Source organism: Phaethon lepturus, unplaced genomic scaffold, assembly GCF_000687285.1.
Source record: "Phaethon lepturus isolate BGI_N335 unplaced genomic scaffold, ASM68728v1 scaffold5388, whole genome shotgun sequence".
Classification (NCBI taxonomy): domain Eukaryota; kingdom Metazoa; phylum Chordata; class Aves; order Phaethontiformes; family Phaethontidae; genus Phaethon; species Phaethon lepturus.
In genome coordinates, this window is record NW_010555398.1 from 6,575 (window position 1) to 20,177 (window position 13,603).

The following is a 13,603-nucleotide window of genomic DNA, read 5'->3' on the forward strand; positions in this document are numbered from 1 at the left end:
TAACTGGGAAAAGCAAAGTTCAAAAGTAGTCAAGGAAGATGAGAATGTTGCATAGTCCTTTTAGTTGAATGCTGCTAGCTTTTTCCCCTTCATTTTGATGTTAAGCTGATGGCTCTCTTGATACGGTTCAGAATGCTCGCCTTGTCATTTTCTTCTGTGCTCTGCAACTCACTGGATTGTGAGCTGCTGCATTCAGTGTCTTGACAGTTGCAGCTTTCCACATATATATACTTATGTGAAATTGAATGCCCAGTGGGGCATTTCAGTTCCACTTCCTTCACAGTAGTCCTGGATTCCTTGCAGCAGGAACAGCTGTGCTCCATAGAATTGGCCTCAGCAGAGTATCTGTTAACATGGAAAATGACAACATTACTCTGTGCCAGAAGCCAGTATACAGAGGAGAGGGTGAAATTATGTACAGAACTCCTGTGAGAAGTTTGGAATGATATGTAGAAGAGCCACGGTTGTAGTTAATGAAAGTGCTAAGCTCATCTAACAGACAGTGCTTATAACAATAAGCTTTTAAAATTCATTGCATTTGCTGAGGGTTTTTTCTGGTAAAATGATTAGTATCGAAGTCCTAGTTAAAAAACCCAGTGAGTTCTAGGAGCTCATCTTCCTTAGATTCCTCTCATCATCCCAGTACTGATGAATGTTAAATACACCAGGTCAACAGCTAAGAGCAGACAAAGCCCTAACCTGAATAAGAAAATCGCGTAGACAAATGGCTACAATGCCATCTACGATGGCATCACATCAATCAATTGCCTCCAAGGGCTAAAATTGCATCACGTGAATCAAAGTGCATATCCCAAACCACACAGTGTTAACAGGCAAGGGAACCAGCAGCTCTTTCTGTTCCTATCTCACAGCAAACTGCTTTTTGCCACCTTGTGTTCATCAGCTTCCCAAGCACCATTCCTAACCTGCAGAATCTGTCAATATCAAGAGCCATCTTTTTCTTGTATTTGTGTGCGGAGGTAATCACAGCAAGACTCTAAGTTGATAAGGTATTTCAAAACACAAATAAACCTGCTGGTTAATCGGGGTTCAATCTGAGACTAAAGATCAGTTTTCTTCCATGTAGGGTGCCCTGTGGCATATTCAGTGATAGGCAAAAAATGACAGTTTCTTTGGGGAGTTAGAATTATATTTTTCCAGTGTTTTAATAGCTCAGTACTAGGTGTCCTACTAGCCACTTTCTTATAGTCACTTTCCTGTAGATTCTCTCATTTCAGAGAAGAATGTACAGTGAAAGTATTCTACTAACATGACCCCTAAAGCTCTTGTTTTCTGATTTTTTTACTGTATAAAAGTTGAGCATATTTGAATATTCCTTTAAAAGATATATGTGTATTTCATTTTAGATGTTAATTATTGAGAAGCAGCTTTTTAGCTTATGAGCATAAGGTCTGGCTGCTTTATGGGCTCATTCTCATTGCAGGAAATAAACTATGTTCTTTTGTGCTGATTTCTAGCCAAGGTGGTCTGACACAAATGACAGACAAGCCAGCCTTTAATGAATGAATAGACCTTATCATAGCTGTCTGAATAGCAAGGCAATTTAATACATTTTTCTGCTTTGTATTAAGACAAATCAGCTGTTCAGACACAGATTTCATGATTTTGTGCCCATGATTTGGGGAGCTGATAGTTTCAGGTCTTCTATCATTCTGTAGTCGATGGATTTATTGTTCTTTTTATATAAACAAGCTCAGTGCCAGCAAAATTCAAATCTCATTGTCCGATCAGTTTACTTACAGTGAGAAAGTTCCACATGTTCCTTCACATTCAGTCAGGACAACTCTGTCCACAGAACGGCAGCCTTTATAAACGATGAAGTCTTTCCTTTGATGGACAGAGCATGGTGTGGAGCTCTCCAGAGGTGCACCTATAGGGAAACATGAGAAAATACTTTCAGTGAAATAGCTCCAGAAGTTCCTTGCAGTTCAGCACTGTGTGGGCTTCACTAGTGCACTCAAAGTATTGTCTTAAGTGGTCTTTCTGCTTCAGTTTAAACTTTCCCAGAGAATCACTCTGGACAGTAAATGCTTGGAATAACAAACAAAAATATGAAAGTATCTATTTAAATGCAAACATATAAACCTCTGTGGGGGAAAATGGGTTGATTTAAGAAGAAAATTAATTCTTTGTATTGTTGACTCAGGTACATTGGCATACTTACAGGTTTTGCAACAACCATTAGGTAAGAATGAAATAGTTCCCTAAAAGAACAAAGAAACAGAAGAAATTATATTATTTTCTTTCTCTGTATTAAAGAGGTTTTTAGGCCAATAATTGAGGAGAGCAATTCCTCGATGGCTAGAAACAACCAGTGAAAACTGTAGGATTGATCTGAATAAACAAAGATAATGGTCTCTTCCAGACTTGAAATCTAGCAATTTACAAAGGATTGTAGAAATAAAGATAATGCTTTGAAGGAAGTCTGTGTTTAAGATCACGCAATTTTTCCTCAGAAACAATTAAAAAAAAAAGTTTTCTCAGGGACTTCTATATTTGAATGGGGAGTATGCATGGTGTTACTGGCAGCCTACTGACTGAACATCTTGTGTTTCTGTAACATTCAAGAAAACATGGTTCTTGTTTAGACAGAACCTGGCACTAAGCCATCAGTGAGGACTTTGTATCTCAGGGCTGACCAGCGTTTTGGCTACTGAGAGACAGCTGCCAGTTATAAGCCTTGAACTCTCACCCAGATCCCTTATTTTATACACTCTAGAGGTCTGTGCACGGATGCAGCAGAAACTTTAACCCTTGTGACTGAGAAACTTTGGTGAAAGGTCATCAAAGCTTAAATTCATTTTTGTTGTTAGTTGAGTGGCTGAACTAAACTGAAGTAATCTATGCGTTGAGTAGAGGGTAAATTTTCCATATTTACTTACAGGTTTGCAGCTGTCCTCATTGAATGCTGGGCAGGTAATCTCAGATGTGGAAGAGATAAGCTGGTTGTGGATATTTACACAGCTATAAATGGTGCAGTTGTTGTAAGGATCATTTTTAAACTCTCCAGGCTGCAAGCAAAATAAAAAATTTAATAATGAAAGCTGAAAGGAGCCCAGACAGAAATGTTCCTGTCCTCTGACAATGACTTTCCTCTTGTTTCCCGGTCAATTATTTTTTAGGTTAACAGCCATTTTGGATACAGATTATTACATGTATTTCAGTATGCCATACATGGAGACAATCTTCAGTTTAACATGGGATTTGCCTTGGAAAAGAGAAATCCTTCTAAAGTATGTAAAGCACATTAGAGTTATTAACAAAATCATCCATGCCAATGGGTTTTGCTTAGGGAAAGCTAAACTGTTATATAGTAATTAAGAACAATCTTGAACTTTCACCCTACAGGGGCAATAAATTGTTTCATACACAGGCTTTACTAGTGTTTTTCAGTGTTTTTTCACAAGCTTCCAGACATCACAAGAAAAACCCTTCCAATAGTGTTGCATTTGTCATTCCAGAAAATTTGATTTCCTGAGTCCTTCATTCAGGCCAAAAATTGTAGATAGACTTTGCTTTAGGTGGACCTCTTATCTTTCAGGTGCAAACTTACACTAAGCCTTATCTCTGACAAGGGGGTGTTCCCTTCTCTGAAAGGGGGAACAATAGAAATTTAGTAGAGCATACTTACACTCAAGATGAGGTCAGAATTGCTTGCTGTAGATATAATACACTTAGTCTGCACACATCTTCCACAACATTCACCTTTTACTGGCTGATGTTCATATCCCTAGATATTAAAATTAATTAAAAACAAAAGCATTATGATCGATAAATTTTTGAGAAATAAATGAAAACGTACTAACCCATTAATTGATTATGCTTTGAAGTACACTCTAGATTTGGGGGTTTATTTTCCTTTCTATGTTCTAACCCAGTGGAAGAGAAGTAATAAAAGCAGGCTACAGCTGGAATAAATTAAAGCACTATAATAAATATGCCTAATAGTTAAATATAACTCGATTAAACGCTCTACAGAAATTTCCCAGCTAATCCTTCAGCTAATCCAGAATACTGTCTGGTGGGTTGACCTTGGCTGGATGCCAGGTGCCACCAAGCCACTCTATCACTCCCTTCCTCAGCAGGATGAAGGGAGAGAAAATAAGATAGAAAAAACACATGGGTCAAGATAAAGGCAGTTTAACTAAGCAACAACAAAGGCTGCACATGGAGCAAAGGAAAACAAAAGACTTATTCTCTACTTCCTATCAGCAGGCAATGTACAGCCAATTCCCAAGAAGCAGGGCTTCAGTACGCATAGCAGTTGCTCTGGAAGGCAATCATCACAATAACGAATGCCTTCCTCCTCCTTTCTCTTATCTTTTATTGCTGAGCTGATGTCATATGGTATGGAATATCCCTTTGGTCTGTTTGGGTCAACTGTCATGGCTATGTCGTCTTCCAAGATCTTGCCCACTCCCAGCCTACTGGTGAGGGGGGAATGTTGGAGACACAGCCTTGATGCTCAGCACTGTTCCAAAACACTGGCGTATCATCAACACCTTTCTAGCTACCAGTACAGAGCACAGCACTATGCGGGCTGCTATGGGGAAAATTAACTCCATCTCATCCAGACCCAAGCACATACTGTAAATTACTCAGTCAAGCTTCACACAATATGTTGCTCAAGGACCCTTGGTATGCACGCTGGAGTTGGACTCTGGATCACTGCTCCCTGTCCTTTGCTTATACCACTCATTGACCAAGCTGCTTTTCATGTACATGGGTATTTCGTGGGTTTTTTTTAAGTTTGTCACTTACTGGTTCACAATATGTGTTGCATGGAATATGTTCACATGAGATGATATTCAGTTGAGTGCTGACATTAACTTCATTAGTGCAGAAACAATTCTGACACTTATCAACAAAGACTGAGGAATTAGGCTGTACATTTTAAGAGGAAAAAAAGGTTCATATATTAATGAGATGTGTGAAAGACATTTCTTAATTTTCAAAAAATCTGTAAACCAGACAAAGGAAAAGGAAACAATCATAAATACTATTGGATAGTTATTTGGCTAGCCATTTATGAAGACAACATTTTAAATACTGAATTTAATTTAACTTATGTCTTTATTGAAGTCCTATATAGCAATGATAAACATAGATATTGAAAGGACAGGTCTCATACAAATATCTGCAATACAATAATTACTAGAGCAAACAGAATTTATGATGAATTATGAAAAAAAGTCTGTTTAGAACAATACTTATTTACAAATCTTTTCATTTTTGAAAGCAGTCTTAACACTTCAATAATGTGCTGGCCGTAAACATGGACTGACTTTTTAAAAAGCATGCACACTTAACTCTAAACTCAAATCTCTCTCTGATACTGACATACAAACAACTCTTCAGTCTCATACACAGCAATCTTTTCAGAAAAGGTTTAGGCTTTGTGAAATTGATTAACTACTGACAGGAATTTGAACAGTTCTAAGATATTGACTGTACTAGGTAAGCCTCCTCATAGCGCTTCTGGTAAAGTATACTAACTGGTCTTTCAAGCATTTTCAGAAGACTGTTGAAACAGGAACTTACCAAGAACTCAGCATTCTGAAGTACACAAACCCTCTTGGGAACTGTTAACGAGCAAGGAGTTAGGTGGTTACATAGGGGAAAAAGAATAAGGTCTTCACCCCACTCTAGTCAAACTCATTTCTTCCACAATGAATTGCAATGCATAGGGTCAAATACATTGGTTATTCCCCATTTATATGACATATATAAAGAATAAGAACAAATACTGTATGTGCAACAAGGGAAGAAGATTTGGCTCAATATATGCAGTCTAGATCATAGCCAGGAATGTCCACTTAACAGGTACAAGTAATTCCTTCTTTCAAATACCAAGAACAAAGCAGACTCTGTAAAGCTATCTTCTATTGGGGACGCTTATAAGAACATTTTTCTATATTAGGCTGAGACCACAGTCCCAGTTAATTCTGTAGCTGTTCTTACATGTACTTACAACAAGGAAAACTGAACTTGAGCCACCTGAACTATATCTGATTTCGCAGCTGTTTGTCATAACCATAGCAGTAGTAACCAATGTTAATAGTAACCAATTTGTAGAATCTGGTTGTGTTTATTACCTCTTTTGATAGGCTATTGCATACAGTCTTACTAAGTGTGATGCTAAATTATGTAATATATAATGCCAATCATTGCAATGTATTTCAAAGGGACTTACCACACTCATACACAGGACAGCACTGACCACTGGGAATATGAGAATGAACTTCAAATCCCAGTGTACACTTGGGGGCTTTAGATGTGCACAAGCTTGTATTGCATTCTGTAAAAAAAAAGGAAAAAAAAAAAAAGGAATAAGCCAGAAAGCACACTAAATCACAGCTGCTAGAAAATAGACATCTATCAAAGCATTTAGGACAGACTTTACATTGCTAGGCAACCATCCAGACACTCTCCAAAGAAACAAATTGCAGAAAGAGAACATATTTTTCCTAGTGAATCCAGGAATTGGATTGGGGGATGGCACTAATTTATGAAACTTTTTTTACTATGTAAATACCAAGTGTTAAAAAAGTATCACAATTCTTTTCAGAGAAGTAGTGAACAACTGTTACTCTCTCCAAGGTTGTAGGCAACGGCCTCAAAATGAAAACCCACATAGAATTCCATAATGTATCTGCATTTTACTTGAATAAAATGTGGTCCTGAACTCAAAAACCTATAGATTCAGCTATGTTGAGTCCCATAATTGTAAACTCAGTTATGCTGAGTCGTTGCAATATTAAAACGTATTTTCCCTAACACTGGGCAAGCTGATTTTAAAAAGAATGAGGAAAGATACTATTTTGTGACTCCCTGTTGCAGGTCTTTGGCGCTAAATTAGTTCAGCTCTATTTCTTTTCTATTCCTAAAAGGTATAGAAAGACTAGAAACAAAAGTATAAACTCACTGCAGGTGACAATGGGGCAGCAGAAGTCTTCAGAATTTACTTCATTGACCTCATAGAAGCCTTCTCCATCACAACTGGTCTTACTTTGTCTGGCACATTCATGAGGCTCACATACAATACCATTTCCACCTTCCAGGCAAACACAGTCCTGACAGTTTACTGTAAACTCTTCCCCAAACTGTCATTAAAGAAAATAAAGTGAGTGATTTCACGGTTGCCAATTAAAAAGAACAGAAGTAAAAACAGGAATGAAAATTTGGGAGACCACAAAACAAGACTGCACCAGAGGAGACCACCCTCCTCTCCCTACCGCCAGCCTTTACTTGAAATACAAAAGCATATGGCTGCATACCTCTCTTGGTATCTTATCCACTCCAACACAGCCTGTGAAAATATCAAAATATATTTCCATTACCACTCATATAACAGTAGACATCTCTACTATATGTTGTGTGAGTACAGCATACAGTCAGATCTATGCTGCATACATGAGAAGGAAACAACAAAGAGGAAACAAACATGCATCCAAGTGAAGCAAGTAAAACTCACCACAGGTTTTCACACAGACATCCACACCAGAGTCATACAGCATTGTTCCACTAGGACAGAAACAGCCTTCCACTTGTTTAGCTGAGGTTTCGTTTTGTTGACTGTACGAGACAAAATGTTCAGAGGAACACCGTTACTGTCACAGGCACACAGAGGAAGATTATGCCAAATAACTTTTCACTGAAGATACAGTGGCAAATGATCTGCACATTTACGATTTAGGGATTGTCAGTGTTCATATTTGGTATAGCCAAACAACATAAACAGTACAGGCACCCAGATTTAGGATCAAGAGAACAGTAGTACCAAATTTTACAGTCAATTTAAGACATGATGGAAGGTTGATTTCTCTCATCCACCTATGCATTAGATATGACTGAACAGTTAGTTGTATGAGCTATAACTAACAGTGAAGCAATTATTTACCTTGATTTGCAGGTTATCTCTTTAATAGGACCACATGCTCTGTATTCTTTATTTGAGGGGCATTTGTAAGCTGGAATGGGAGAATAAAAAGGAGGAAGAGCTCAGTAACAATATCATATAAAAGCCCCATGACCTTATGCCAAGAAGTTAAACACTGTCTACTGATTTTCCTATGTATCTTTGACAATCTTGAGAAGCAAACAGAAAAAAACACAGATATCAGACTCATGTCTCTGAATAGAATTATTTTATGCAATTTAGCCATAGAGGTATAGCACCATACTTTACATTAAGAAGATAAAGCCAAGAGTCTACATCTTGATTACATTTTTTTTTCACAATTTCAGTTTCTTTTGCACAAGTTCTCAAAGGGGAGTGTATTCCTACCCTCTGTTCTCATCTTACTACAGCTGAAAATGAATGTGCATGTCACTAAATACAGAGTGATCTGCTGATGCCTGCAAAACATAAAACTGCCAGTGAACAAAAAAGTATCTACTGATACAGATGTTTCTGGCACAGTCAATAGATGTATATTTTTGCAAGGTCATTTATAATTTCCATTGTTGAAAATGTTACCTGTAAAATTAGTTAAGGAAAGCAGCTGGTGTGATTCATTAGTGTCTTCATTGCTCGGAAAGCAATATGACTTACCATTAAGACATTACTGCCAAAACAGTTCTACATAAGCTTCCCTAATAGTCCAGGATAAATGGCCAAATACTTACAACAAACACCATTGGTATGACTTCTCCAATCAATGCATACACTTTGGTCAGCACATGTGGCAGCATAGGTCTGAAGACTTGAGCATTCCAGGTCTAAGTTGGGAAGTACACAACTATCAAAAACACAGGCTGCATAGTACTTTTCAGGCCGGACAAAGCTATGGCATGGCTCGAACACGCTAGAAACAGAAACATTTATCATTCTTAGTTACTGAATAATCCATTAATTCTTCAACGTGCTTAACATTATAATGTGGCAACAGTGGTGCTTAAGGAGATGTGAAGGACTATTACTGAGAGATTTTTACTAAGAGCACTGCAATCTATCTAGATTATAACTTTTCAACATATCTTATTCTCCCCTCACGTACAAAACACTCAAGGACCAATATTTTCTGTCCAGGAGCTACATAAATATTGTCGAGTGTAACCATGAACTACTTCTCTAAAGAGATTTTTTTTGTTTGTTATTTTTTTTTAAATTCTGACATTGCAGTTTAAAAATGAAGATCACTGTTTTCAGCTGGACTCTGTTTTCTGTTAAGTGAGTGTGGGAAAAGGTGAGAGCATAAGACAGTGGAGGGCAGAGAAGAAAAAAAAAAAAAAAGAAAAAAAAAATAGAAGAACATGGGAACATCAAGAAAGGTTAACGTAGCAGCCAGAGGGTTGGAAGCAAACTATCAGCAAACAATGACATCTAGAAACAGTAAAAGGAATGGAAGCAACCCACAAAGCTGCAAGAAATGGAGCAATAGTTAGAAACATTTTTATTGAGAAATTAATCCTAAAATTCACACTTAATTTGAAGATCAAATGCTTATAAACCCCAGAGGAATGTCTACCTTCCCAAAAGAAGCTTGCAGATGGAAGATTCTTTGCAATGCTGCATTGGGGTTGTGCTAGGTGCTTTTGTAGGAATTAGGCCTGGAGAGCACTGTGGTTTAGAGGGATCAACAACTTGCCAATGATCTGCCATGGTTTCACAGTTTTCTGCAATATTTCCATTCGGCAGCATGCAGTCATCTGCCGTGTTGTTATTGCAAGTACCTAAAATTGGTAAGTGGAGAAAGAATTCACTAACAGATTTATCAAATTCCATTCACCTTTGTGGCAGGGCTGTCATTTAACTGTTTGTGGTTTTCTGAGAGTACAAAAATTACAAGAGTAAGCCTTACCACACTGTCCATGAGTGTTGTTTCCAAACAGGCTGTAAGGCATTCTGATAGAAAAGGACAAGCCATTGTAGGTCACATTCATTTTTAGTTCAGGAATTTCCACTACACGATTTATGCCTGACTCATAGATGCTCAAGCCAAATTTTTTATAAGGCAAAGCCACTGCCTGTTTGTTTACTGTCACCTAATAAATAAAATAAAAACAGAAAAGAGACATACATTTAATTTGTCTTTAAAAAACAATTGTCTGTTCATTACTTTGCATTGGAGATAGAATGTAGAGGCAAGTAATGTGCTTTTAGTTTATATCAAATTTCTCTGTTTCCTTTTATGTTACTGGAAAGACAAACTTTTCTTCTTTGAGCCAAAGAAAAGGCCTATCAGCTACTGATAAACTTGGTTAAAATTCAGAGTTTAAACCACCTAAATTCTAACACTCAACAGATTTATTAGAGTGACTATGGCATTGAGAACACCCCATGAACGTGCAATATAAAGTCCTCCTAAATTCCTAGTGCACACATTTTTAACGTTGTGGGCATACAGGGAATATTCTTGTAGGAAAATTAAATGAAAGAAATAAGCCAAAACCTGTATTCTTTATTTAAATACAGTAGCAATGATATATCTATAGAACTAACCCTACTACGTTTACTCAGCAATGGTAGATTTCCTTGTTTTGTAGGAAAAAAAAAAAGAGGTCAAAATGTTGCAAATTTTCAACAATATGCTGCAACCTAACTTGTAATATGCCCAAAGTAATGTACAAAAATAAAGCAAACAAATCCCACAAAAGCCTGAACAGAAACACTTCTCACCCAATTCTGAAGCCCCAAAGCTGGGGCATCATTTTTATCAATGACACAAACTCATAAGAGCACCTATTCTGAAAAAGTAAAAAGGTGACACCAATCAAAGCTAGTAATGGTACTTTTTAAAAATGCTTAAGCCCAGTACTTTACTGTTATGTCTAGTTTACATTATATTTTCACATTCAAGAATTTTTTCTTTTCCTTTGTTACATTAATATTAATTATAAATTAATTTCTTTTATAACCCTAACTCCTATCAATTTGTCCATGTTTGCGTATTTAGAAGAGATGAGGCACTGAAAATATTTGAGATAAAAAAGGGAAGAAGTTGTAGAATTTTTCCCTATATTTAGAGTCGAAAAAACAGTCCTTCAAAACAGTCCTATTTTATAATCCAAACTGACATTAAATCTAAAACACAGATTCCTTTCTCATTTTTCCGCTAACACTGTGAATATAATTATCACATTGATGCTGTATTAATATTTGAATCAAGAAATCAAGGGTAATGTTCTCTAATACCTCTACTTGTAGAGTATTTGGTTTGACTGTTGCTATGCGGACTTCCTGAGTCTCATGTCTCACAATGAGCGTTCGAGGACAGGAGACTACATCCCGTGTATCACAATGGTAATTATCAATGTAGACACCAAAGTTGTCAACTTTCTTATAAATCTCTTCCACAAGGACGTATGTACAATTCCCTTGATAGCTGTAGTACAGTCCGTCAAAAGTCATGTAATGTGGGTCTCCCCATCCAGTGCAGTAGCCTACAAAAACATACAGCTAGGTTAGCTTCTTATGGCAACATAGAGAATCAGATCAGCCTACAAACAAAATCTGTAGGTGTGGGATTCATCCCATCTAACTTTAAGCATTTAAATTTTTAAAGCGTATATGTCAGTGCATGAGCTCATTATCTAGAACTCGTCAATAACAGAGTAAAACAGGCACTTTCAGGGCACAGTTTGTCTGACTTATTTCTGATAGACAACTGACAATAAGAATAACTGCACCCTAGGTATACCTTTACCGACAGTCTGAACAAGTAATTTACGTGTAGGCTTCTAGCCTATAGATGTCTGCATCTGGATGTTTAAATCCTGCCTTGGGAGACCAATTCATTCCACTAACAAAGTAGCTATGTAGAAATGATGGTAAATTATGTAAATTAGCTAAATAGAAGCAAGGAAGCACTCAAAACAGACGAGCACTAGAAGTCTGAGGGTCACAGCCCTGTGTGATACTTGTCCCCTGATAAATATTCTTGCTCTTGACACTAGTATTGTTCCCACAGAAGATAAAATATTCAACAAAATATACACTTACAATCACACTCCCAGTGCCAACAGCATCCATCCTCATCGATGACTTGCACAGGAGAAAGCCCATTGGCACATGTAGGTTTAGGAGGTGGATTACAGATTATGGGAACCACCTGGATTATATTGTCTTCTATACATATTGCCTTAGTGCAGTTACAGAGCCACCATGACTCACCTGGCTGTGTTTAGAAAGAGAGAGGAAGGGGGAAGAGAGAAAAACCTTATGAAGCAGTCAGACTGATAACAGTTATGCATGAACGTCTTTTGCAGATTTTTAAAATGATATATATTTATTGAGAATTTTTTCCCCATCAGAAGTCTGAAAGTGGGAAGGACGGGCAGCATTCAGCACCATCAAGGCCTGCAAGATGAGCTAGCACTACTGAGAGCTGCTAAGTGAAAAGCATTATTTATAGAAGTCAAGCCAGTAACCTGAAGTGGGAATTGCCTTTTTCAGTTTCAGCTATCTAAAAGTCAGATGCCTGATCTAATCTCATCACCTAAACTCCCTTTCTAATCAGCAGTGAAAGACAGGGGTAAATATCAGTGATCAATATATGATCCACGAATGCCTAGAACAGATTAACTGATAAAGTTACAGTGAACACCAGCTATTTGGGGAGTAATGTCTAAGGTGATTACAGGCATACGTTGCGATTGTATGCATTTTTTCTATCTTCCACAAGTTTTTCATCCATGCATAATTTTTATCCTGACAGATCTACTGAGTAAGTTGGTAGATATCTAAGCTGTGAGGAGGCTTTGGAAATATACAAGACATTAGCTTGTTTGTGTCAGAGGTGAAGGGTTCCAAAAAACTCAGAACTCTGAGTCAAATTTCACAAGCATTTGAATGTGGTGATCTGTTTCACAGTCCTTTCCTGAAACAAGATTATGGCCAAGTATGTCTCATTCCGAACTCAGACTAGTTCAGCCCTGTGTTTTCTTGTTGGGTTGCACTGTAAACACACAAACAACTTTTCCCCACTCTGGAACTGTTCAAAAGTAGAAACAGAAAAGATAGTTTAGCACCACTTAGTCCTTGGTTACGTCTTTATTAAAGCTACCCTAGAATAAAGAGAAACACACAGCTGAGATCTAAGTCCTGGAAGAAAGTATATTAAAACTATCCTTGAAGAACTAATAGCAGTATATAATCTATCAAACTGAGTATCATTGGAAGTCATGCTGACACCCCAAAAAACACAGAAAGAAAATACAGTGGACTGACATATCATTCTCTATACAGATTAATACTTACTCTGTATGTTACTAACATTGAAATTATGTACCTAGTCTCAACCCAAAGCAGAATGCTATAAAAAAATCATGAAATCTTCTCACCGCATAAGATTCATTAGGTAAAATAGAACAATTTCTTCCGGTTGTGGTCGGTGGTAGACTTGTAGTTGAAATTGAAGAACTGAGAGGAGTAACTGTACTGTATGTAGAACTTCCTGTAATGGTGACTGCACTTGATGTAGCAGATGGCCCAGAAGTGCTGGTTGAGACAGAGGAAAAATGTTCAGAGGTAGTGGTGGTTGCAATGACTGTGGTAACATTCCTAAACGTTGTTCCGGAAGTGGTAGTAAATGATTCTGTTGGAGTTGTGCCAGAGGTGGTGACTATGACTGGGCTTGTT

General features: G+C 37.4%; 1 protein-coding gene across 1 annotated transcript; it reads right to left on the reverse strand.

The window, feature by feature from the left end:
• Positions 1-1,761: 1,761 nt before the first annotated feature.
• LOC104615119 (intestinal mucin-like protein) lies at positions 1,762-11,406 on the reverse strand (the record flags this gene model as incomplete). Its single annotated transcript, XM_010292132.1, has 12 exons — positions 1,762-1,891; positions 2,186-2,225; positions 2,904-3,032; positions 3,653-3,751; positions 5,563-5,603; positions 6,215-6,319; positions 7,496-7,596; positions 7,922-7,991; positions 8,650-8,828; positions 9,492-9,696; positions 9,825-10,008; positions 11,159-11,406. Coding segments are annotated over 12 exons (1,531 nt in total), but the record flags the coding sequence as incomplete, so codon positions are not given.
• Between the last annotated feature and the right edge of the window lie 2,197 nt (positions 11,407-13,603).